General features: G+C 45.1%; 1 protein-coding gene and 1 long non-coding RNA gene across 3 annotated transcripts in view; both read left to right on the top strand.

The window, feature by feature from the left end:
* The first annotated feature begins 4,507 nt into the window (after nt 1-4,507).
* TNFAIP8L3 (TNF alpha induced protein 8 like 3) overlaps nt 4,508-27,312 on the top strand; it is a 48,255-nt gene continuing 25,450 nt past the window's right edge. Inside the window, exons 1-2 of one of the 2 annotated variants that reach the window (XM_054451048.2) lie at nt 4,508-4,679; nt 14,999-15,142. In XM_054451048.2, coding sequence (XP_054307023.1) covers nt 4,508-4,679; nt 14,999-15,142 — 316 coding nt within the window. Of the gene's footprint in view, nt 4,680-14,517; nt 15,143-27,312 lie in introns of those variants that run through there. The other variant, XM_054451047.2, reaches the window with a different exon arrangement.
* Nucleotides 5,038-6,298, top strand: LOC134738201 (uncharacterized). Its single transcript, XR_010123818.1, has 2 exons — nt 5,038-5,207; nt 5,782-6,298. It is a non-coding gene; the product is annotated as an uncharacterized LOC134738201 (long non-coding RNA).

Genomic DNA, 27,312 nt, shown 5'->3' with positions numbered 1-27,312 from the left:
TGGCCAGCAGGGAGAGGGTGTCCAGCTGTTTGGCTCCCCCAAATCACCCCTTGAGTCACTTCATACCTACTCATAACTCCAGTAGTAACCAAAAGATCATTTACACAGACAAGCCATTAGAGAAATTTGAGAATTTAAGTCATAGTTTCAGCAGTATTACCCAGATAAACAGCAGCTTGTGGTTAGGTCTTGGATGGAGTTCTTGCCCACAGGTCAGGGTTTCTCCTTTCTGGTGCTTAAAATCACTGCCTCACTAAGAAGGCAGCAAGCAGGGTATCATTACAGTGAACAATTCATGACACAAAATGCAAGAATGTCCAAGCCCCACCCAGAAGCCCATGGTCATGATGCTTGCCTGATCTGCTGATGACTGAATCCATTGACAGGAATTATTTTGGTACCAAGAACACATTTCCCAGTTCCCGTCCATATGTGGGGAGAAATGGCATGCCTCTCTGTGTCAGTGCCCAGAAACAAGCAGGCTCTCAGAGTTGGGAATGACAGAAGCCTCACTCACAGTCTAGCCGACATCTGAGATGTTTCCAGGGAGCCTCGTTGAAGAAGCAGTGTTATTTTCCAGAGGAGGTCGGGGCACAGTGGTGATAATGTGGAAGAGGAGAAAGAAAATGAAACATCCTGTTCTGAAAGCATGAGCTCAGAAAGTAATGGTTGTGTAAGAGGCTGTCCCTTGCAGGAATGTCAATATTCCTTCTTGTGACTCCACCTTCCCTGCCAGGGCACTGAATTTCTTCTGGGCCATGACTAATTACAACGAAACCCCCTCTCCACGAAATCACATCTGCATGGTGTTCACATGAACAGGATCTGATCTATGCCTTCAGCAAAATAAGATAGCTGCAAGCCCATGGAGCTGTTTTATCAGGATTAAATAAAATTGTGTACCTAAATGACCTAGAAAATCTGTACCTGGGAGTCAGTGTGTGCTCAAGAAATATTATTTTTCCTGTCTAAGGATCTCATTATTTTGCTTACTACATGATATTGTGTTGCCTTGTAGTGATGATTATTTCTTTTAACATCTGGCTTAGACTACCCCTTTTAGATTCTTGCATTTTTGTTTTAGAGAGTATAGATTATGTTTGGTTTTTAGTTGTAATAAACTTATATGTTGGAACTAGCTCAGTCTAATAATAATCTCAAACATTACAGTGATTTGAGGGACATTTGTTCCCTTCATTAATCCATTTACCCCACGTTGTTCCAGAAGTATTTTGAGGGAGCTACAAAAATAAATATAGCAGGATACAACGAGATAAGATTAATTATTACAAGTTGGTTCTAAAATTGTTCCCAAGCATCAGAGAAGCCAAAGCAAAGAGGGAAAACTGAGCAATGATAAGATTCACAGTATTTGCAAGATGCCAGTTGCTTCAAGAAAGCAGTTTTTCTTGCAGTAAGGCCTAAGTGAACTCTGTTCCGTCCTCAACAGTATCTCTACAGAATAGCTGCCTCTGATCCTGCCTTTTGGTACAAACCAGGGCACCACACCCGAGAGCAGCTGAAGACAAGATTTAAGCAAGGTAGGTTTCACTGGACTAGTGTGATTCAGGGGTGGGAATCTTCCTGGCAAAAGGAATCAGTGAGATGTACATTTGTTCCAGTTACTATAGGTGCATAACAAATTACCCCAAAACCTAGTAGCTTAAAATTATTATTTTAATTTGCTTACAATTTTGAGCAAGAGTAATGTGGACAGGGAACAACAAGAATAGCTTGCTCTGTTCCATGATGTTTGGTGTTCACATAGGGGCAATGTGAAAGCTGGAATCTGGAAGCATCTTTACTTACACAGCTGACGGCTGGTGCTGGCTGTTGGCTGGGACAGGGGCACTCACACATGGCTTGTCCACATGACCCAGGCTGCCTCACTGCATGGAGGTTGACAGTAATCAGAATTCTTCTGTAGCAGCTAAGCTCTCCAAATGTGAATGTCTCAGAGAGCCAGACAAAAGTTGGATAGTCTTTTCTGGCCTAGCCTCAGAAGTTATCCAAAGTCCCTTTCACTGAATTTGGTTGGTTGCAAAGCAAGTCACAAGCCCAACCAGATTCAAAGAAAGGGGACGTAGACCCCACTTCTTGGTAGAAGGCATGTCATCACCTTATAAAAAAGCATGTGGATGGGAGATATGGTTGCCACCATCTTTGGAAAACAGAATTTTCTACAACATCCTCTATGCAATCATCTATACATACTATATCTTGCAATAAAGCCTTTGATAAGAATTGAGCAGACCCTTGGTCCTTAAAGGATATCTTTTTGGTGTCAAACACTAGATGAATAGTCTAAATAGGTATACAGCACATTTGAGAGTCACTGTGACTGTAAACTAAATGGCTCAACAGAATCTGGGTCCTCAAATATATTAGCATGCTCAGCCTGCCATCACAAAATACCATAGGCTAGGTGGCTTAAACAACAAAAACTAATTTTCTCACCATTCTGGAGCCTGAAAGTCTAAGATCAGGTGAGGCTGATCTTAGATGCCTTCTGGTGAGGCTTTACCCTTGGGTAGCAGATGGGCACCTTCTGGCTGTGTACTCAGCTGACCTTTCTTGTGAGCAAAGAGAGTGAGAGAGTTCTTGTGTCTCTTCTTATAAGGGTATTAATCCCATTATAAGGGTCCCACCCTTGTGACTTCATCTAACCCTAATTACCTCCCAAAGGCCTGGTCTTCAAATACTATCACATAGAAGCTAGGCCTCTACATGTGAGTTTGGAATGGACACAAACATCCAGACATAACACCATGGTTACAGACATGTCAGCATTCAGTGGAAAATGGCATCAATCCCCGAATATTTCCAAATATCTGGAGTCTTTAATCAAGTGGACAATCTACCCATACACATGAATTTTTCACTTTCTGTCAACTTAGTCTTATAGCTAAAATTCAAGCCAGAGACTATGACATGGATATAAATAGACCCAGAGAATCATTATATATAATTTGGAAAGGGTGTCACTGGCATACATCTGTAAGCAGTTCAGGAACACTTTCAAGCTGTGTTTACATGATATCAAACATCTGGATGAAAACTGAAAAAAAAAATAATCAATTTGGATTGGAAACAAAGCAGAAGTATAAATTTCAGTGCACTGCACTAGCCTTTGGAATATTGAATGCAGAGCTGATCCCCTTACCCCAGGAATGAGATAATGGTGCTCAAGAAAGGACACTGAAATGACCAAGAAGGAAAGGGGGCTTCTGTGGGAAGGCAGATTTAAAAAAACAAAACAAAAACTAATTCCATTATGCAACAGGAGATGAGAAGGGACAACATCAAAGACTGAAAAACATAAAGAAAATGAATCTTAAAGCACCAAACTGCTAGAACTGGGAGCTTTGAGGCTTAAGGGCAACGAATTTTATTCAACTAAAAATCCAATAAATCCTGGTCATCAGGGAAAGGGGCATTTGGAAACTCAAGATTCTAGATAGCCAACAAATCATTCCTTTAAGTATCAAAACCTATGTTCACTTTTCATGTAGAATCTTTTCTCAAATATCGTACTTATTCCTGAGGCCTCTTAAAAAGAATACATTCCACCCAGATCACAACACTCCAGCCCTCAGTGTGTAGAGAAAGTATGCCACATATCCTTGTGTCCCAATGGTCCTTGTTAAAGGGCTCCAGGACCCCAAAATACTTTCGTTGTCGTGTGCATTTTTTCAGAGTTCTGCTATTTTCTCTTTCCAACATTTCTTGGCTTTTCGTTCTTGCAGCATGCCTTAGGATAAGTTTCTCCAGAAGCTGATCCTGAGTTAAGGACTTGAGAGCTAGTTGTTTGGGAGGCGATCCCAGGAAGTACCAGGAAGCCCATCCAGGTGCATTCCTGAGAGGTTATTTACTTAACCCCTGTGGACAGCTGGGCTTCAGTTCTGCCGGAACTTCTATAAGACTGTGCAGAAGTGTCCCACACAAGGGGCAGGAACCTAGATTTCATCTCCAAATCTTGCCCATCATTCTCTAAGAACCACTCCCCTTAACTCCCAGGAACTATCAAAAGCCTTCAGCTGTTTGCAGTAGGAAGTCATCGAGTGAGTAAGAGGTAAAGTGGGTGTGGACAGGAGCACCTCTCTACCCTGCCCTCCTGTTCCCATACCTGATAGAATTTTGGGGTAAAGAAAGAAAACTAGACTATGAGTGAGAGCCCGCAGGACTCTCTCCTGAGTAAAAGATACCTTTTCTGATAGCTTAGGGGTCTTTACTTTCTGATTTCTTCCTGGTTCTTGATCATATTTTTTGAAGGTGCTATAATGCAACTGGTAGTTAAAAAAATTTTTTTGGTCATTCAGAAAGTCCGATCTAATTAATTTTTGAAGCAAAGTAAGAGTCCACTAAATGGCAGGTAGTGTTAGGTAAACTCCCTAGAGATGAAAACTGACTTGCTAGTGTTACCTCAAGTAATGGGAAATGACCAGACCTCCTAAAGAGTCAGTGTGCAAGTTAGGGCTACTGTCCCAAGAAGGACACCTGAGTCCAAATGGGGAAACCACGGCAAAACCCAAGCACACTGGTTTCCACACTCTGTGAGGCAGAGCCAAAGGAGAGACTGTGGGTCAATGGATATGCAGGGACCCAAGGCACAAGGGATGCCACGTTACAAACAAGACTCATCCCCTTTTCTTTTCATCTTCAGAGGGGAAAGGGACTTGGTCAGCACTGGCTCAGGAACTGGCAGAGAAGGGAGTATAGGGGCGGGGAGGCATGTGCAAAGCATGCAAGGTGGCGAGCTGAGGATGCACAGAGCTGGCATCTGAAGAGGGCCAGCACAGGCAGCCCATCTCTTATTTAGTGCCCCACATCAAATTCATGAACAGCCAGAACAAAAATCCAGGTGTCTTCACTCCAACACAGCAGAAATTACTCAACATTGATTCACATAGAGGCAAAGCTAAGAGGATGTGGGTTCCACGAACACAAGGGCACGCTGGCCAGAAGGTCCCATGAGGATAATTCAGAGAGAAGGGCCCAAGGCCAGGTCAGAGAGCCAAAACCTCCAGCCATCGCAGCAAAGCATCCACTGGCAGGGAGGAGACAGCCTTAAGCTGGGGGAAGGAGGGGCCAGGAGTGCACTCACCAGGGACGAGGCCGCAGCAGACAGAGAGCCAGAGGAAAGACACGCAGGAGCAGGGCAGAGAGCAGAAACAGACTGACGTGGCGCAGATGCAGGACATGGCTGGGTATGACAAACTCCTTGCTGCGTGGACTCCGGGTAGTTCTTTGTTTTGGTGTATATTCAGGACTCTCCTGTGAGTGGGGAGCATAGCAGGATAGTAAAGAGGCCAGCTTTAGGATGGCTGAGAAAGCTCGAACTCTGGCTTGGGTGTAGCTGGATTTGGGCAAGGCTGGATAAGGGGAGACAGCCAAGAGAGTGCTGTTGCAGCAATCAAGACACAGGAAAGAGCTGGGAGGAGGGAGCCCGTGGAGATGGAAAGGAAAGGGTAAAATCAAGAGACTCATGGTAGAAACAGCATCAGATGTTGATAGGACTTTGGATGGCAGCATGGAAGCAAAGAAGACAGAAATAAGGGCACTAATTTGGAGACTATGAGCCTGGGGAACTGGGAGGCTGTTGGCACCTTCAGTACAATGGAGATGTGATTGTTGGAAAGATGTGATTGAGGTGAGAATGATTGCACTGACCTCACCCTCCACTCTATACTAGCAGAGGAGAGCATGCTGGGAAGTGATTCCTGGTTTCAGAGGCTCTCCTCTTTCCTGCCAGTAACTCCTCATTCCTCTTAACTCTTGCAGCAATATCACCTATACTAAGGAAGTAGGCACATGTACCACCTGCTTGTTTCCTGGGACAGAACCCAAATATTTGATCCTTGGACTTACGAATTTCATCAAGAGAAGTTAAAGTATGAGTTACAGGAATGTGGAGGATGAACCAAGTTCCTGGGTTTTTGACAACTATGTGACTGAGACAAAATACACATTAGAAGACAGCAACACGGAGTTTGGAAGGACAGAAGACCACAGTTCACAGTACAACTAACTGGAAATATGGTGTCAACATGTCTGTTTCAGAGGAGAACCAGTCCACTTGAATGAGGTCACTGTGACTCAAACTTTATGCTGTAATGTTATCCTGAAAGAGCTTCAATAAATCTAACCACTCATGAATGTCTAGATAACACAAATTTGGCGAGATCTAAAAACTAGCTAAGATTGATAGTGACAGTCAAAAGAGAAAGTTGTTAAAACATTGGAAACTCTCATGGGATGATGTCTGTTAATGATTTGAAATAAAATAAATTTGATATCCTTGGCCATGGAAGGAATTCCCTTCTCTGCAATAGTGTTTGAGCTGTTAAGATGCCCACAGCCACAGTCAAGAGGCCAGAGAAGTAATGGAGAGAGGCCCAGGTGTCTTACTAAGGGATAACATTAACTTATGCCTCCTCAGAGAATGAGCAAAGGCTTATGGCAACCAGGCATGGAAGATTCCTCTTTTAGAAGTGTTGATAGCTTCAACCAGGCAGGTTGCTTTGAACACTGAAGGGAGGGATCCATTTAAGGACAATGCCAAGAGAAGACTTGGCGGGAAAGAAAATGTTGGATAGATAGAAGAGAGGAATGGAAAGTTTGAAAACCCAGAGAAGAAGAAAAGGGAAGGGAAAGGGAGGGAGATGGAGGGAAGCGGAGGGAAGAGGAGGCAAGGAGAGGGGAGAGAGTCTTTGATGAGATGAAGAAATTGAAAAGAGGCATTGGTCAAGTCCTGCTTTTGTTAATTCCATTCCAGATGTATATGGTCTAGTAGAACACTGGTGTACAGGAGGTAAAAGGAGAGGAAAGATCAGTAATGGGGAGAGAGATTTGGGAAGTGAGGGTGGAAACCAAATGAAAACTGGATGTAGTAAAGGAAGTAGCAGGAAGTCACTGCTGTCCTGGGCTGGAGTAGAAGGGCTATAAAGGAGCATGGTAATATGATGGGAAATCCTGAAATAGGGCCAGAGACATGGGTTCTGGTCCCAGTTGTTCTTAACTCTGGGCAAACCACTTCATCTTTCTAGATTTACTTCTTCATATCTAAAGTGATGGGGTTAGACTAGGTGACCTTGAACATTTCTTTCCCCTTCTACAGCCCTCGACTGGGCGTAGATGTTATGAAATCAGAGACTTACATAAATGGAACCTTCCAGATTGGAACATGTATTTAGCTTTTCTAAGTAGAAAATGCTTTGAAGGGAGGAACAAAAGGTTCCACTCAACACTTGGCGAGCGATATTTGTTCTGTAAAATAATTAGTGAGTAAGTGTTATTGAACTGGGTTGTCACATAAACATGAGAGAATTAAAAGAAAAAAACAAATTTAGGAGACTCAATTTTCCCTTCCATAGATCAGAAGGATGATTAACATAAACCACGAGAGGATACTTTTAAAGACATGTGCAGGAGGAGAGTCAGCATCAGATGAAAGCATGCCTGTCTGGGGAATAGGAGCCTTGAGTTCTAGTCTCAGCTCTGCCACTCCCAGGACTTGGACACATCATTTCCTTTCCATGTCTCAGTTTCCAAAGGAATCCTAAAAGTCATGGACTCCAGCCTCCCACAATACCCCTACCCATGGTCATCCAGTTGTAATCATTAAAAAACACTTTCTTATTCCTGTACCAGTGGTACATGTCTGTATCAATGAGGTCTAACTAGGAAAATATTTTACTTATTTTCTTTTCTTTTTCTTTCTTTCTTTTTTTTTTTTTTTTTTTTTTTTTTTGAGACAGAGTCTTGCTCTGTCACCCAGACTGGAGAGCAGTGGCGCAATCTCAGCTCACTGCAAGCTCCCCGCCTCCCAGGTTCACGCCATTCTCTTGCCTCAGCCTCCCGAGTAGCTGGGACTACAGGCGCCCATCATCATGCCCGGCTAATTTTTTGTATCTTCAGTAGAGACGGGGTTTCACCGTGTTAGCCAGGATGGTCTCGATCTCCTGACCTCATGATCCGCCCACCTCGGCCTCCCAAAGTGCTGGGATTACAGGCTTCAGCCACCGCGCCCAGCCTACATATTTTCTTTCTTTTTTTTTTTTTTTTTTTTTTTTGAGACGGAGTTTTGCTCCTGTTGCCCAGGCTGGAGGGCAATGGCGGGATCTCAGCTAACTGCAACCTCAGCCTCCCGGGTTCAAATGATTCTCCTGCCTCAGCCTCCTGAGTAGCTGGGATTATAGGCATGCACCACCACGCTGGGCTAATTTTGTATTTTTAGTAGAGACAGGGTTTCTCCATGTTGATCAGGCTGGCCTCGAACTCTCGACCTCAGGTGATCCGCCTGCCTCGGCCTCCCAAACCGCTGGGATTACAGGCGTGAGCCACCGCGCCCCGCACTATTTTACATATTTTCAAAGGAGATCATGCAATGCAGGGAACTGGCTACACAGGTTTGAGAAGCCAAACAGAGGATAGTGAGGTAACCTAGACATTAGCAGCATCAGGAAGTCACTGCCACCCTGGGCTGAAGGACAAAAGGGAGGAGGTGCTGTTACTGGAGCCAAGGGGTTGGGTCACCTCGTGAAAGCTGGAACCAGCAGGTCCATTTGGTAGGAGCTGGAGTCACAGAGGAGATATAGCAATTGTCAAAAGTGCCAAGATTGAGGGATAGAGGATAGGGGAGAATATTCCTTCTCTGACCTGCCCATCTTCTGCCAGTGCCTCCCACTGGCTGTATCCAGCTAGAAAACAGCTAGTACAGGGGCCTGGCAAATGCAGCCTGTAGGGGTCAGCCCCTTTTTCTTACAGAGGATGGAAAGGGCAAGGACAGGCAGGCCAGGACTGGCACAAGATCCAAATTCTCCCTTCTTATAACTTTTATCCATTAGTCCCACATCAGCCTAGAATCTAAGTCTCTACACATTTAAGGACATCCATCCAGTCATGCCTTGTTTGTTTGTTTGTTTTTTCCTTCTCCAGCCTGACATTCAAACTTTCTCATACAGAATGGTTTCCAAACCTCTTTCATCATCTTGATGCCCCCACCTTGGGGAGATTCCTGATATGTCTCCTTAAAATGTAGCACCATATTTTCATAAGACCCCAGGTGTCTGTAAGACTAGCTCCAATACAGAAGAACTATTTCTGCCCTTATTGTAGCAATACAGCTATTATCCCACTGTTAACTCATGTTGCTCTTATGGACAACAAAGACCCACATGTCTTTCCCATATGATTTTGTCTTCTCTGACCTGTGTTAGTATGGTAATCTATACCATTGATAAGCACAAGCATCAAATTCTTTCTCTAAATCACTACTCTTGTTATCTTTAAAAAAATAATAATAATAAGTAGAATAAACTAGAGCCAAGGGCAGAGCTCTGTGTCACTCCACTGGATACCTCCCTCCTAGGTAACTCAAAGCCATGAATCAAAGCTCACAGGGTAGGATTGTTCAACCTACTCCAGATCCACCTAGCAGCAAGGAAACTGTGTTAGACCTCCTCAAAACTTAAATCACAACATATGGTATCTGTGACAGTCACTTCCCTTCATTTTGCACCTGAAACACAGAGGGTACTCAACAAATACTTGATACATCCCAAGTCAAATAAAATTATCTTGATTTATACACTTCATGACTCTGTTTAAAGAAAGTTAACATGGTTATTTTAGCAGGACATGGTAAGGAACCCATGTTGGCTGCTGGTGATCACCATTCTCTTCTTTAACCATTTATAAACCTGTTTGTTTCAGACTTTTGCTAGACAGCAACAAAAAAGTCACCAATTGGTTATTTCCAGAATCAACTCCTTTCTTCCCTTTGAAAACTGGGGTAACATTGCCCCACCCAGTCTTTGGGTACTTTCCTATCATCCTGAAAACCATAAAGACTCTAGTTGCCGCTGAAGCCTCATGGGTCTTGATTCCGTCTTCTCTCCTGTGGGAATAAGACTGACCTTTTCTATGCCACAAAGCTGTGTAAGGATCCAGGAAGATGGGAAGGCACTGGGCAGAGCTCAACAGTCACTTAGGGTACCCACATACAAGCTGTGTAGATGCTTGTAAGAACAGCTCTCATACAGCAGTGGAGTCACATCCCACAGCCAAAATGAATGCCACAAGTGAGATCACACACCATATGTGATCAGGCAGGCTCCTAGTGAACCGAAGATCCTGGTGCTGCTATTTAAAGGGCTTATAAATAACCCCATAGGGTTGGGCTAGGGCACAACAGAGGTTGGGCCCATAGAGTTTTCTTCTCTCTCTCTCTTTCTCTTCTCCCTTTCTCCTTCTCAATTTCCCTCTCCCTTTGGATCAGTGCTTTTGAGTCACTATAATTGCATTAACCACCAAGAAAGCTATCCTGCCGGCAGCTCAGGAAGCAGAAGCTAAGAACCCAGGAGAACAGCTGAATGCCAAAGTTGCCAGCCTCATCCACCCTCTGCCTCCTACAAGGGGTCTGGACTTGGATGGGGCTGTGCAGAGGACACATTGCCCACAAAGAAAGTGTGGAAGGAAACTTTGCATTCGTCTCCTAAACCTATAGAAATCCCCTCTGGGCTCAACTGATGCTGGACAAATGCAAGAATGAACTCAAATAACCTACCCGCTGCCTAGTGGAGATTATACCCATGAAAATTCTTGATAACCTTAAAGTCTTGGGATATATACAGCAATTATTTTGTTAGTTGCAATATTCTTTCTTGTTTCTCTCACCCAAGGAAAACGAAGGAGGCTGCTGAAAGTTCACAGGCATTGATTAATGATGTGTGCAAAGATTTAGACACGAGGATATTGATTGATGCTATTATAGCAGAAAATTGGAAACAACCTAACTGCTCAACAATAGAGGATTGCTTAAATACATATGGTGTACTCATCCAGTAGAATATTGTACAGCTATTAAAAATCATGTTATCAAAGAGTAGATGAAATGATGTTCACAACATATTGTTAAAAGGAAAAAGCCATTTACAAAAGCAGAATACTGTACACACACAGAAGGCAACTTCTCAAAAGATATGTTAACCGTGATTGCAATTAGTAAAATTATGAATTAATTTATATTCTTCTTTTTTGTTTACATGTATTTTCCAATTTTTCTAGTAATCTGCATTACTTTTTAAATAAGAGGGGGGACTAATAAAAGCTTATTTTTACTGGTGAGAAAGAAATAGGAAAAGCTTCCTTTTTCAAGGCTGTCTTCTAGCACCTTGTTCTGTTAGATGGATATCAAGCTAGCTTGGACCTTGCTCTGCAGCTTACCTACAGTCCCATGGAGGCCCCCTCAGCTCTGGGTAGAAGCTTCCTTGGGACTAAAGTCTACCTTGAGACAAATTATTAAAAATAGGGCCAACCTTTCACCTCTAAGGACCAAAGGCCACTTCAGCCTAGAGAAAACAGCAGTTCTAGAGCTGGTGGGTTTTCAAAGCAGAGCAGCAGTCCTAGCATGTGAAAAGTATCTCCTTCCCTCCTCCCACTGCTGAAGGTTTGCAGACAGCTCCCTTTCCATCCCACAAGAAGAGACAGGCAGATGAGTCATAGCACTGGCTCAGATTAAAGGAGTATTATTGTGTTAGCAGAAATGGATCTATTTTATTATCTGTTTCTTGACACCTTACAAATAGATACGCTTTACCCACCAGACAGGCAATTTCCTTAAAAAGCCAACAATTTTGTTCACTCGAGTTAAGAAATGACCAATGAGTGGTAGAAACTCGTATATCTGAAGAGCTGCCAGGCTGAAAAGATGTAGTGGAAACACTGAGGAAGGTGGTTTATAACCCTCAGACTCTAGATTCAAGTCTGCAAAGTGATGCCATTTTTCTAAAAATATACAGAGGAACTACAGAAACCCTTTCCCTTTTTCTCTTTCTTAAGAGTTTTTCACCCCCGCCCCCCCCACAAGAAATATATCAGAACTGGTTTGTAAAAGCAGATTCACCACCTCAGATTTCACTGTTTTAGTGGGGGTGATGGTCATAAGATACTATTTTAAGGACTTCCTTCTCTTACACAGATTTTTCCATACTGGGAGGAGAGATAAGGTATGTTCCACTAATGTTCCTCATTAAACTCACACGCATGCCAGTAGTCATTTCCCTTTGTCTTGCTGTCCCATGACAACAGATTGTACATCATAGGAAATTGGAATCGAGACCTTATTTAGTTTGGATCTCTCTTCCCCATTGTCTAATTCCACATTCAATTCAATTTTTCATTCTATGTCTGCCTCGTTTCACAGAAATATACTATGAATGAATATAGGAGCAGGTAAATGAATAGGCATTATCTAAGAACTTCACTCAAAGACTTTTCAGGATACCTTGACCAGTTATTTCTCCCCCCACATGCCCCAAGCATTTATCTTTGGGTCAAAATGTACTAGATACTTAGTGAAGACCTGATGACTGATGAGCATACATGTGTTGTAAATGTGTGTTCTCAGTACACTGTTTACTGTTGATCAAATTCCAGTAGCTTCTCTGTTTCCTTTTTGCTGTTATTCATACATGTCTCTGTGGTCTGTCTCCCTCATACTGCACCCCACGCTACCTGTCCATTAAAACACAAACAAAACCAAAAAAGCTTCCATGAAGTGCAAGGAAAGGAGGTCTAAGGAAACAGGGAAAGTTTCACATTTCCTGTTATTGAATCTAGGCACAACCTTTAGAGGAAGCTGAATGCCTTTTGAATCCCATATGCTCTGTTCTGTGAAGCTATCATTGTTGTTTTATCTTATAACTGAAAAGCTATTATGGCAAACTTTTTAAATGATCCCAGCTATTTGTTTTTTGAGTATCATCTTGTATCCAAATTTTGCCATTACTTTTTTCTTTCTTTCTTGTTTTTTTTTTTTTTTTTTTTTTTTTTGAGACAGCGTGTTGCTCTTGTTGCCCAGGCTGGAGTGCAATGGCACGATCTCGGCTCACTGCAACTTCCGCCTCCCGGGTTCAAGCCATTCTCCTGCCTCAGCCTCCTGAGTAGCGGTGATTACAGGCATGCACCACCACACCTGGCTAATTTTGTGTTTTTAGTCGAGATGGAGTTTCTCCAAGTTGGTCAGGCTGGTCTCAATCTCCTGACCGCAGGTGATCCGCCCGCCTCAGTTTCTCAAAGTGCTGGGATTACAGGCGTGAGCCACCGTGCCCGGCCCCCACTTTTTTCTTTTCATTAAAAAATGCAATTCTAAAATATTTTGCTTTTCTAAATGGGATCCATTCAATCTAAAAATTAGTGTTCTTTCCAGTTATCAAACATTCACTGTGTGCCAGGAATTGGGTAATAGCTTTCACACTCATTATTTCATTTATTTACAAACACCCTATGAAGGAGACACCAACACTTGAGGAAACCGAGGGAGGTTTAGCCATTTACCCAAGATAACACATCCACTGTGGGGCTCTTTTGACCATTTCATCAATATCCATCCAACTTTTATCACTAGAGTCCATGAGCCTGGCCATCCTTTGTTTTCTGAAAACACAAAGTAGAGTGGTATTTGCACTCTGTTAAGCCCACACTTCACTAAAGACGGCAGCCTTCAGGTAGACCAGAAGCCAAAACTCACTTATGACACTGTACCATAGCAGTCAGGAGCAGATCTGGACATCAGAAAGTCCTGGTTTCAAGTCCCAGTTCACCCAACTACTGGACGACCTGAGACCACAGGGACATCATCTGCTGTCTCTGAGACTTTTCCCATCTGTAAAATGGGAATGAAAATAAGTTGAATTCTATGAACTTGCCAACTTTCAACCATATTCTACTTCCAAAAAGTATTTTCAAATGGTGCAACCTAAATTCTTCACTGGGTCATTGTACAGATTAGATGAGGACACAAAGGGAAACGTTCAGTAAGTGGCGCTTTTTAGGATACTTTTTCTTCTTGATTTTCTTTCGCTCTGGCCAATAGTTTGCATTCTCTGGGCAGACTTTACATGCAGAGAACCCAGCTTGAGGCTTTGTGAGTGTAGGAGCCTATAATAGGGAGGCAATAAGAGCATATAGATAACCAAGAATTAACAACAAAAAAAGGCCTCGGTGCTCCGTGCATTTCCCCCCTCGTTTGAGCTCTTAATTGGTAAATAGGTTTACAAATGCTTTTTTTTTTTTTTTTTTCTTTCAGAAAGGAGGGTGTTACGGAAGTTTAGCACTCTGTGTTGAATCCCATCAACAAAGAAAAGCTTTTAAAATTAATTCTGGTCCCTCTAGTCGTGGGCGCGAAATAGCACGGCTGCTTGATTGGCAGGGTGGCTCCAGCCTTCCAGGCGAGCCAGTGTTCAGACTCACCGAGCCCCCGGAACCCGCTTCACCACCGCTTGCCCCACCTGCCCTGCCCTCGCCGGGAGAAGACTCAAACAGCCGGAGTTAGCATTACCTGCCTGTGTGTTTACTTCGTCACTAGGTGCCAGGCCCAGCGCTTGGTCCCGCACATGCCTTGTCTTACTACTTTCCACAACAGTCCAACTGTCATCTCCCCCCACCCCGCCCCTTTCCCTTATTCCCCGCCCCCCTTCCCTCATCTTCCTAGTGAGAAAACAAACACAGGTCTGGTCCAAGGTCTCTGAGCGGTGGAGTTGGACTCGAACCCCGGCAGCCCCATAACTCGGAACACTCGGAACCTCTCCTTTCCCGCGGGAGTTGAAGCTCTTTTTCACCTAGGAATTTTACAAACTTGGCCTCACCCTAGGGAAGGGGCTCGGCCTTGCAGACCAGCACAACCTCGCCGCGCGAGGCAAGTCCAAGGGCTCCGACGCAGGGCGCGGGTAGGGAGGCGCGGCGCCGCCCCCGGGATATTTAACCCCAGCCTGGAGCCCGCCGGGCGCCGAACGCTCGGGCTCCTAGGCGCTCGCGCCTTCCCTCCCTCCTCCGGGCTGTCTCCCGGCGCGCTCCACCCTCCGCCCTGCGCTCGCCTCGCGCGCAGGCACCGGCCGGCGGGCGCGGGGAGCGGGGCGCGGGCGACGCTCGCCTCTGCGGAGCCGCCCCCTGGCCGCTGCCGCCGCGCACCGCCCAGCCCGCGCCGCCCGGGCTCCAGCCGCCCCGCTGTCCGCCCTGAGTGCGCCGCGGCTGCCCGAGCGCCCCGCAGACTGGCGGGTGGCCGTGGACGCCCAGCCAGCAGCCCGCAGCATGGATTCGGATTCCGGGGAGCAGAGCGAGGGCGAGCCCGTGACCGCCGCAGGTACCGAGGGGCTGCGACGACCCAGCCGGGTGGGCTGGAGCTGGGGAGGACGGGAGGCTGGGGCATGAAATCGAGAAGCCGATCCTCAGCAGCCCGACCCCTTCCAGGCCAAGACTGGGGACTGCTCCGCGCCGTGAGTTTGCTTTGGGGCGTCCCCCAACCCCATTGCACTTGGGCGCGCGGGAGGGAGGGAAGGTGCATTTAGGGGTGGCTCTCCTTGCTGCCAGTCTCCTGCGGCGGGCTCTGGTCGCCCGGGCTGGGTGGGGGCGGGGAAGGGTTCGGGAATCCGCGTACTGTAGTTTGCTGCAGAGAGGGTTGCAACACATCTGCCTTTTGAAATAACTTTCCGAGCGCGGGCCGGGTCCTCGAACCTGAGGCGCCGGGACTGCGCTGCGGAGCAGGTGACTGGGTCCAAGAACGTGACTGGGGGCTCTGAACAGAAAAGGCCTCGCGAGTGGTTGGGGCAGGGGTCAAACCACAGCTTGCGGCTGCGGTTCCCGAGGCTGCTAGGAGAGCCCACGCACAGGGTCCATCGCTGCCGCGCAGCCGGAGGAGAAGGGCCAGAAGGTCCCCGCGGACTGGTCCCCTAACACAGACGCGGGGGCACGCGCCTCCCGGCTTCGCCTTTAAGAGGCCCCGCCGGCTTTTCACAATCGATAGTTATTAAAGCAATAGGTGGATGCATACTTAGGGAAGAAAAAAAAAATGAATGTCCTCCCCCGCCTCTCCCTGATACGGAGCAACAGGAGGAAGCCACCCACAGCCGTGGGTCGACTTGCCGCCGGGCTCTGCCCACCTCCACCGGCCGGCTCCGCCCCCCACCCACGGGTCTACGCACCTGGGACCCGCTCTTCCTCCGCACGTCCCACGGCATTCGGGGCTCGTACAGCTCTGAAGGTTAGCTGTGGGCCTGCAGACCCGTGACCTGCGGGCTGGGACCCTCCTGTACAGACCGCGGCCCTGGCTAAGCCCCCACTCTTCCCAGTGTCACACTAGAGTACTGACGGTGGGGACCAAGTGACAGAAGGCACCATCAGTCCAGCCGTGGGTGTAGGAAAGGGAGGTTCGGGAACCAAGCAGGACAGCGCCCTGCGTATATTATTAATACCCTTTCATCCTCACAGCCCCTGGCCAGGCAGTTATTTTCATTTTACAGAGATTCCCATAGAGTAAAGGGCTTGCCCACTTCTCACAGCCAGGGAGTAGCCAGGACCCAGTGACGCCCTTCACCCTGCATCACACCCCACGGAGGGTGGCTGTGGCCCGCACCTTTGTGTGGGTGGGAAAGGCCGAGGCTGGCGGAAAGGAAATGCCAAGATGCGTGTATTTAAGGATTCCTCTGTGTGTGCAAGTGCCACCTGCTTTGCGTAGGTATGTGTGGATATAATTCATAAACATGAGCCCTTTGCATGCCTGTATGTTTCTGTGACTATAAAGTGCTGAGATTTTGCTTCACAGGTGACTTGTGGATCTCCTCTCATCATTTAAAAGTTCCAGTAGGTGTTTTGTGTGTATCCATTTCGAGAGCGCAAGCAGGAAGGGGACATTGACCCTGACACTTAACTCTCTCAAAATCCCGAGAACAACATTCTCTGTGCTTCCCTGCCCAACCCTCCATCTCTTCTTCTGGTTGAAGTTAAGGGGTTGAGGGAGAAGGGGGAGGAGGATAAAGAGGCTTAGAGAAAGAGGAAGGAAGAGAAGCGGGCGGGGGGGGGTGCGAGGAGAATCTTCAGAATCCCTGGTACTTGGGTGAAAGGGAAGGAAAAGAATTCTGCTGCACCCTGTTGTTTTCTCTCTCCAGCCTGCCCCAGTGTTTAATATCCCTGTTATATTCACGGTCAGTTTGTGTCAGAAGGCCTCTGCGTAGCTGACAGCAAACATCACTAAGGTCACATGGGCCCCATGAAGAGCAGGGCAGCCAGCTCTCGTGAGCTGTCACTATTTGTTTGCACCTTACTGTTTTCTGCAGTCGTTTCTTCTTTCTGCGTGTGCTTGAATCTCACAGGTTGAACATGTATTTTAATGTCACAAGCCATTCTGCTAAATGGCAGTCAGTCTCACTCATTATATTCCATCTTAAAGTATTCTCCTGTATGACAGTGCTTCAAAGCTGGATGTTAATTCACCACCTTGCTAGGGCTGCATCCTGTCAAATGGAAACCGTTGTTGCAGATTCAGATACAGGTTAGATGACAGGTGTGTTCTCCTTAGAGATTGACCTTTGTCCCTACAAGAAACTTGACATTCATCCATGGACCTGTTAATCTATGAAAGCTGAATGGGTGTAACTGAGAAGTACAGCAGAGTGAGTGGGACCTCTTGGAGTACTTATATGTGTGTGTGTACCTGCCTCACAGGGAGTTGAGACATAAGGGCTGCTTCCTCGTCCGTGCCTTTCCATTTCCTGAATTTGTGAAAAAGCCCTGCCGTAAGATGGACATTGTAAGGGTAAAAGGCTGGACTCTGGAATTGAACAGACCTGAGTTTCAGTCTCCACCTCATGGGCAAGTTATTTAACATCTCCAACCTTAGTTTCCCACTCTGTAAAATGAGGATAACAATAGTACCACAGGGGTTTATGAAGATTCGGTCTAATAACACATGAGAGGAGTTCCTGGTAATCATTTAGTAAATGGTAGCTGTTATTTTGATTATTACCTGATTGGATTATTTGTTGTAAGAATACTGCTAAATAATGAACTCCGGTGTTTTAAAATATAAATGCATGTTTAAAACAATTAATGTTGCTGTTATTATTATCACATTAATATAACTGCCTAAAGAGATTTGTTTTTAATTTTCTCCTTTTCAGTCTCTTGTTCATTATCTCTGGTGTGTGCACGTGTGTGTGTGTGTGTGTGTGTGTGTGTGCTTGAGGAGGTCTTTTTAGTTTACCTCTTCTCATCTTCATCCATCTTCCAGCGCAAGGCATGAAGATGGGGATATTCCAACCTGCTGCTTTCACCAGCTTCTCCTATGCCTCTAGGGAAAGTTATAAAAAAACAGAGAACCCCTTACTCAATCCACCTGCTAATGTGGAGATGAAAGCGTTTCTTCTTTCATGGTGCTTCAAGTGGAAGAAGAGGAGGCAATCCCCTGCCCTCCACCTCCCCCATTCCATTGGTAAACCTTTTCCCTTCAAGGTGGCAGGAAGCATAGGAGGTGCGCACCTTCCTCCCTGCCAGTTTTGCCCATCATGGTCACCTTTCTAGTCACCTATTGGCAGAGGACAAAGACAACTCACTTTTTACTGTACCACTTTCAAGAGACTCTTCCAAAGTTCCCCCCACTTTGTGCATGCAGAGCAGATCTCTCATAGAGCAACACGCTGCAGTGGAGGGTGGGGCGGAGGATGAAATTTGTCTCCATCTGCATTTTCTGTTTTTCAGGAAGCACAGAATGATGCTTCTATGTCATTGTGCTGCCTGCATTCTCCTCTGCCTTTCTGTCATTTTATGGATCTTTCTATGATTAGGGAAGAGGCAAGGTTTATTGAACACTGGATTCTTTCCAGAGACCCAACTTGGCACTCTTTCCTTTGGCAAACCCACCATCCATCTCTCAGAAATCCTAGAGCTTGGTGTATTAACTTGAGAGTGGTTAAGTCTTTCCTAAGAAGCAACAGGGGAGTAAACAGCGACGTCAGTTTTTTCCCCTTTCTGGCTTGGAAGATCAAGACAGCCTACCCAGCTGAAGGCAGATAAGCTCCTTCCTCCCACAAATAGATGGTCCAGGGCAATCAAGCTGATGGTGCCCTTGTGCCTGGGTCGGTGCTGCAGAAAAGCATTTCCATGTGATGGAGTCAGAATGTGGTAGGGGAACCACAAGAGAAAAACAGGACTGGGAAAACACCAGGCCCCTAACTCTGCCCTTCCTCTCTCTCTCCTCCCCTACATGCTCAGCTTGGTCCACGTGAACCAACTGAAGGAATGGATAGGATTCAATAGGATCCTGTTGAGGAGGTGGCAGGTGAGAGGGAAAGACATTCCAGAAGTCATACGGCTTGAGAAAAGACACAAATAAACAGGAAGGCAGCTAGAATAGAGGGCACATACTGGGGAGTTCTGGGAGATAAAGCTAGGTGAGTACAGGGAGTAAGTTGGTCTTGGCAGGGCCTCTGGAGCCCCCATGATTCTTGAGCAGAGATGTGACCAAATGAAAGCTGAGTTTTCAGAATGTACATCTGGCAGAGATGGAGAGATGCAAGGTTTGCCTGGACTTGGCACCTCAACTCCCAGGGTATGGCCACAACATCAGAGAAGGTAGTGGCACTAAGGCGAGATGAAAGAGGGGGGGCGCAAATGGCTTTTCAGAGAAATCAACAACAGAAGTTAGTGACAGATTGTACAAAAGTAGTGAAAGGAGAGGGAGAGTTGAAGGAGACAGCGGCATGTTGTGTTGGGTAACGTTCTCTGGAGGCAGGGAAATGCAGGACACAGGCTCCCCGACCCCACAGACGCTGCCTCTTCCTTCAGGCACTTAGCAGTGGTGTTTGGGGTAAAGATTCTTTTCCCCTTTGACATTAAGTTTCGCAGGTGCATTGGTTTTGAGGCACTGTGAGGTCTGAGGATTCGTTGATTCTCATTGCTAGGTTCCTTGCAGAGGCTGTTTAGTAATCTTTGTCTACTGACAGATTGAAGATAAATGGGCTGGACTGCTAAGGGCAAGGACAGCCTGGGAATGATGTGCCATTTGGTTATTAGTCATATTCCCATTTCTTGTTCTTGTTGGTTGAAATTTGCACAGATCTCTGCCTCATCCACAGAGTAAGCTGTAGCTGCTTTGGGAGTCAGGACCTTGTCTTGTGCTTCTTCGTGTTCCTGAGATTTTATGGACATAGTAAGTGAATGAGCATCTTGAGGAACCTCCTGAGAACTTTGTCCTAAAAGGCCAGACCAGCAGCCAGAAACCTGTCCTATAAAGTAGACAGGATGCCAAGGCTTTCCCTCAGTGATTTGTTTTGTTTTAGTGTTTTAAGATTTCTGTACTGTCTGGGACTCTGTGTTAGGAATTATGGGAAATGCAAAGAGACATAAGGACACAGTTAACCCTGTCCTCCAGGGCTTGACATTGGATGAGGAGACAGGGTATGTCTACTGATGACCACAGCCTAAGCCAGTGCATGAAGACTCCTCACCTCCCTTACCTGGCATCATATCCACAGCCACATATCCCTTGACACTAGCCCTTCCTATTGCATACTTTATGGTTATTCCTGTGCTGGACTGTTAGCTTCCTAAGGACAAGGACTGGGTCTTTTTCATCTGTATCAGCCCATGCCACCCATGTCCCCTAAGCACAGTGGCAGGTTGCTGGCTGGATAGGTAGGTGCGTGAGTGGGTGGATGGATGGATGGATGAATGGATGGTGTTGTGGGTTGGTTTGCTAGGAAGTGGACTCTGAGATGGAGGTCAGCAGCATGCACAAGGTTTATTTGGAACTTATCTTGGAATTAATACCTGTAGAAGGCAAGGGAAAAAAGGGGGAAGGGAAGGGAGCAGGACTGGGCAGAGAAGCTGAGGTACCATGTAGACCCAGCAGCCTCAGTTGAGCCCATGGGAACTCTGGAGCTAGAATGGCTCATCAGAACTATTCTGAGTTGGGGTGAGAGGCCAGGTCTTTATACCTTTATACCCCCAAAATAAGCAGTCATTAAAGGCAAGTCATTTCAAGGAACTAGGTATGACCTTGGGTGAGGCTGTTCCCTCCAGCTGAGGGCTTCTGCAGGTAGCACTACCAGCCACTTGTGGAGGAAGTCCTTCATTCCTGAAGGGGAGTCCATGCAGCACATGGCAGTGGTCACCACAGGTGGCCTCCACAGATCTTTAGGACTGTTTACTAGGGATGGCAGGCCTGTCTACCAGCAGAATTCAGGGGACAGTTGTTGAACTGCAAACTTTGTCTAGACCTCTTTGGGGCAGTTTCGGTTCCCAGATTAAAGTGGCCATTCTAGACCTCATAGCTCTGAATCCAACTGTTCAATCCTCACAGTCCAGTAGATGCCGGCTGATCACTGTTTTGTGTTCAGAGTGGTGCCAGGGGCTGTGATAGTATACAGAAATGCACTTAGATGTGCTCCTGCCTTCCAGAGGTTTGTAGCCATATTGGGGAGAGAAAACCCACCTCAAACTGGATCTATAAAACTGGGCAGCACCAGCAGTAATTGGTGCAGGATTTGGAGCATAGGGCAATGTGATTTGGAATTCTAGTGAGAAGGCTTCTTGAGGTGAAGACTGAGTGTATATGAATATATACATGGAAAGCTCTATTTCCTATGTTATTTTTCTCATAAAAAATACAGCACTTGCCTTTTTATTTGTCAACAAAGCTAAATTATAGTCACACTTTCTATTAGCATAGTTCCCTAACTGGTTCATTTCCCTCCAGCATTACCCTTGGCTCCCATTTGAATTCACATGTAAATCTCTATAAAGACACTACATAAATAACTTTGTTTTGTTTTTCAGTCACTTGGCTTCCAACTCTTTATGTAAAATGCCTGTGTAAGTGGATGTTTGGGCTGTATTCTATACAAATATAGAAATAAAAGGATAGAGAAGAAGAATTTAAAAGACAAGTTTCCTCTAAAAATCCAATCCAAAAAATCATATAAGGAGAGCAAATATCCTCCCCCTTCCCATATATATATATATATATATATATATATATATATATATATCTTAAGGTATGCTAGAAAAATTTTATTTTATTACATATCAGAAATGCTCTTTTTAGGCAATGGCATGGGACAAATTCTGAGTCTGCTTTAGAACAATCTTCACGTTCATATTGGGTTTCCTAAGCATCATTGCCTGGGAATAAATTTGAGCCTGTTCATGGAAAATCTACCAGTGTGCAGACTGTAAAAATGGAAGGCTTGGCAGCACAGAAAGTGCTAGACACACCCTAATAGAAACCAGTATTTTGTAACTCAGTTCTCCGGGAAAAAAAGGAGACACTTGGTGGTGTCCAATATTGCTTTAAACTATTGAAAAACCACAGGGGCAGCCACTGGCTTCTAGGTTGTGTTTCAGAAGTAAAATGTGCTTTCTGGGAAAATATTCTGGCCATGAAAGGAAGCATGTTAGCCATACGTAGCTTCATGGAGACTCCTGGTTTATATTTTTGTAGTAGAAGCATCCAGTTTCACATCAGGGAGGAGATTCTGGAAGGAGCTGTTGCTAGTGAGCACACACATCCCACGCTCCTGATTTGGAGCCTGTGGGTTATGCTGGGAAGGTGGGCAAATACGAAGTCAAATACGGGAGGTAGGTGAGGGGGGCCATCTGCCCAGCAGGCCTCTGTGGCAGCTCTTTCCTGCCACAATTGAGTCGTGGCTCCCTGGTTTCCTTTGGATAAGACTGAGAAAGTGAGGGTGGGAAGACTGGGATTGGGGGTTACAGGATAAGAGAAACCAGGGTTTAAGAAGTTGTGAGCCGGGTGCAGTGGCTCACGCCTGTAATCCCAGCACTTTGGGAGGCTGAGACGGATGGATCACCTGAGGTCAGAAGTTCGAGACCAGCCGTCTCTACTAAAAATACAAAAATTAGCTGGGCATGGTGGTGCATGCCTGCAATCCTAGCTACTCGGGAGGCTGAGGCAGGAGAATTGCTTGAACTCGGGAGGCAGAAGTTGCAGTGAGCCTAGATTGTGCCACTGCACTCCAGCCTGGGCAAAAGAGAGACTCTGACTCCAAAAAAAAAAAAGAAGTTGTAGCAAAACAAGATGAGAAATAAGATGGCATGATCCTTGCCAGCCCAAGGTCAGCCCCAGAGGGCTGTTACTGAACATAAAAGTATAGTGATGTTTTACTTTTTATTTATCATATATTAATTAAGCACTTACAATGTATTCGGGACTGGGTTAATTGTTTATATGGTAGTTGATCCTTATACCAGCCTTCTGGGCTATGTACTATAAATAGCCCCAATTTATAGAACAGAAAACCAAACACGGAGAGGTTAAGTAGCCTGCTCAGGATTGCACAGCTTGTCAGTAGAAATGAAGCCAGTCTAACTCCAGAGACTCTTCTCTTGCACCAGGTAGACTATGTAATTAGATTCATGAATGACACGAGGCTGTCTTGCATTCCCCACACAGCTCCCATGGTTCCCAGAACCCTGACCCTTAGGCTGCCTCTGTTAGGTGAGGGCATTCTGCCTCCACAAAGGCCTGCTTTAAGCTGCAGACATTCCCTGCATTAGCCCAGTAACAACATGGGGAAGGACTGGCTGACTCCGGATCCATATCAGGGGATGGTAAAGGGCGATCTGTGAGGGAAGATGGGAGAGTTGGCACAAAGCCACTGCTAGGGAGAAGGCCCTAGAAGGACGCTGCAGCCATGGGCTTCTTCTGAATCACATGGGCCTGGTGAGAGAGGAGAGAAGAAGGTTTGAAAAGCAGAGTTAAGAGAGATACCAAAGTCAAATACACCCTTTTTCAAAGTGTGCTTAAGCTGGGTCCTAAGCCCTTTTTTTCACCCCAGCATTTAGAATCATTTCAGATACACAATCCCCAGGACATGGTGACCAGCAGGACTTGAGGAGAGAAAATTCAGAAGGTGAGAGTGCAACATAGTGAAAAGAACTTGACATTCAGAGCTGGATGACTCAGGTTTGTGTTTCAAGCATTGTCGCTTAGTTATTGCTTGTCAGTATCATTATTTTCTGACCAAAAAAGTGCAAGCTCATGGTAGAATATGTGAAAACAGTACAAGGAAGAAAATTAGATTGAGCCCTAAGAGAAGACTGCACTATTCCAAGAAGGTGGTCCAAAAGCAATTTGAAAAAGATGTGAGAGCTTTATTTAAGGAGAGAGGAGGGTTTAAAAAGAATGAGAGTCCCGTTTCTGAAATGTTGACCTGGGATGCTAAAAACATTGTGTTCTACTGTCAGGCAGTGTTAGAACCAGACCTGGAGGCCAGATCCCGTGGCTTTTTTGTATTTACCCCAAAACATGTAATTAAAAAAAAAAAAAAGAATCAGAGCTATTCCAGGTATTGAGATATCAAAAGGACTTTTGCTGTTTTTCCTTCCGACACCTTCTACTGTGTTCTTGCCACTCCCTCCCATCATCTGCATTTCCTTTCTTCGGTTTCTCCATCCTGGGCCCATTTGCCACAGGTCAGACCAGCACAGGCCCACGCTAGCACATTGCCCAGGGGCCTCCTTCCCTTGGGTCAGGCCCACTTCTCTTTCTTAGTCAGAAGAGCCCTCCACAAAGCCCTCAGAAGATTAATGCATTTTTTTTTTAATACTTGAGAGGCATTTGGTAGGTTTTACAGATGTCCAGTGATGATTGCAAAGGTTAATTTACTTTGAGCTTAAATAGCTACTAGCTTCAAGAAAAGGCTTATTGGCCACTAGTTCTCCAATTACATTTTATCTGTCTTTAGATTGATTTTTTTTTTTATTGTAAAGAAACTGGCATGTTTGTTCATCCATGTTTGGTCTCTCTACCTTTAGGATTTAACTTCATAATTCGCTGAGTCAAACAAGGCAGGCAGAGCTAAATTTATACAGGGTCAACTTTTAGAGAGCCCACAGCAGTATCTGGTAGGTATCAAACCTGAATTTTTGTGACTCTATTTTTCTTTGTTTCTAACTTCTCTGTGTATAATCCTGGTTTCCCTGTACCTTCTCAGTTGCTCCTCCTGCATCCCTCATTAATAGCTTTTTCCTACCTGTGTCCCCTAAGACGGAGCTCTTGCCTTGCTTTTTTCTGACAAAATACTGTATTAGAAAAGAACATCCATTCTTATAACAAAAGCTGTAAGCTTTTGGGAAGCTAAAGTCTCCCAAAGTTGTACTCTAGCCCAGTCTTCTTTCCTGAGCAAGAATCCTGTCTTCTAAAGGCCCCGGACCCATCCTCCTCACTGTTTAGGAGACACCCCAACACACCCACATCCAGGCCATCACCTTTCCCTCACTTTTTCCCAACTCTGCTGGTGGCCTTGACAGCCACCAAGTCACTCAAAGTTAAAAAACTGTGAAATCATAGAACAGTGAAAACTCCTCCACACATGTTCTCATAGCAAAACCGTGACATGGATAAAGCAGGTATTATCATTCCTAGTTTACAGATGAAGAAACAGATGCAGAGAGATTAAATTATCCCAATCACAAAGTAAATGGCAAATTTTTGCTATTTAAAACTGCCCAGGGCGGGGGCAGAAACAAACCTAAATAAACAACTTGAATATTCAGTCAAATATTTATGGAATGATTAAATACATAATGACATTTCCACACAGTGGGATATTATTCAGATGTTAAGGAAAGTTAATTTGAAGAATATTTGATGATATAGGGAAATGTTCACGTTATAACATTGTCAAAGAAGGCTCAATAATCTGTGATCCCTGTTTTTCTGTATGTACATATATACATAAATGTGCATACACACACACACACACCCCTATACATCTACCCCTTTTTATATGGAGAGGGGGAGAAATCTCCCCTCACATTCACACACATAAACACTTGAGATTTTTTGTTAATGCTCGAGCAAAATAAACCACTCTGTGATGAGTGCATAGGTAATTTTAATTGTCTTCTTTGTACTCTTCCAGATTTGTCTTCAGTGAGTACATGCAGCTTTCAGCTGGTAATTTGCTTTTATAAACAATAGCCAAGTGAGCTGCAGTGCCTGTTCCCCAGCTCATCCTCCTGCAGCCTTGTCCCAGGCCCCTCCGTCCTCTCCCTTGAAATTTGCTCTTCCATCAATTCCCTGTGTTCCAGTCCTCCGTGGTCCCCCTCACTGGCTCCGCCCAGCCCCCTGCCTGGGGTGATCCAGGCTTCTGCCCTGTTCACCCCCTGCCCTAGCCTCAGCTCTTGCTTTCTCTGGTGCCTCCACCCCCATCACCACCTCCTGCTCTGAGCCCACCTGGCCTAGCCTTTGTGGGCCTCCATGCCATGAACAGAGGGTCAGAATAGTTAGTGAGCTTGTAAATATGAGGCCTACAGACTGGCCGAGGGCACTGCAGCATCCCAGTCTAAACGCACCCGTGGGTGAGCCTGTGGACTCCGCCATCTTGGCTGTCTTGAAACTCAGCATCGCTGCTGCTCGCTGGCTGGCAGGGGGTCCACCTGGCAGCTCTGACCCGCATGCCCTCTGCAACCCTTCCTCTGTCCTTGACCTCTATTCCAGATATGAGTGACATTCACTTCCCACATTTTCATTTACCTATACTAATTTTGTGTTTTTATTACTTTTTAAATTAGAAGGGGAAACGAGGACATTTAAAAGCCTGTTGTAACGGGATTGTTAGCTTTTAGGAGATATTGGTCTGCCACCACCACCGTTAGTCCATCGTTCCAAAAAAATTTATTATTGAGGAGTGGTGTGATATTAAATATAATGTGAATCCATTTCTGAAGGAATTAGACTGAAATTTAATTGAAGATTCCTTGTGCATCTTGAAGCTAAAAATAAGAGATCATATGATGGCCCCAGAATTCCTTACTCCCCTCTAGCCTCCCAAGCAGAGGGAGCCCAGTCAGGAAGCTTCTAGAAAAGGAAGTGCCCACCATTTAGATTCACATTTAACAGAATTTTTAACCCAGTTTTAAATTAGCCCCAATCACCCTTAATAGTTGGTATTCCCCATCAGCCAGGATTTTGTCTATCTTTATTTACTTTCTTGGTTTATATTATGAAAAATGATTTATCCTTACTCCTTTTCAGGTATAAAATTATACAGTCAGGTGCCGCGTAATGATATTTTGGACATGATAGTAGTCCCTAGGCTTACAATGGAGCTGAAAATTCCTTGCACCTGATGATGTTTTGATGATCTTGACCCTTTGTCGGCAGAGACTAATGTATGTGTTTTTCTTAGTTTTTAACAAAAAAAGTTTAAAAAGTAAAAAAAAAATTAATAGAAAAAAGCTTATAGAATAAAGATATAAAGGAAAAAATAATTTTTGTACAGCTATACAATGTGCTTGTGTTTTAAGCTAAGTGTTACTACAAAAGTCAAAAAGTTTTTAAAAATTTAAAGTTTATAAAGTAAAAAAGTTTCAGTAAGCTAAGGGTAATTTATCACTGAAGAAAGAAAAATGTTTTTTATAAGATTAGTGTAGCCTAGGTGTACAGTGTTGATAAAGTCTATAGTAGTGTACAGTTGTGTCCTGGGCCTCCACATTCACTCTCCACTCATTCACTGA

This window comes from Pongo pygmaeus, chromosome 16 (assembly GCF_028885625.2).
Source record: "Pongo pygmaeus isolate AG05252 chromosome 16, NHGRI_mPonPyg2-v2.0_pri, whole genome shotgun sequence".
NCBI classification, from domain to species: Eukaryota; Metazoa; Chordata; class Mammalia; order Primates; family Hominidae; genus Pongo; species Pongo pygmaeus.
The sequence above is the reverse complement of the archived record's forward strand: the minus strand, read 5'-3'. Positions and strand labels throughout refer to the sequence as shown.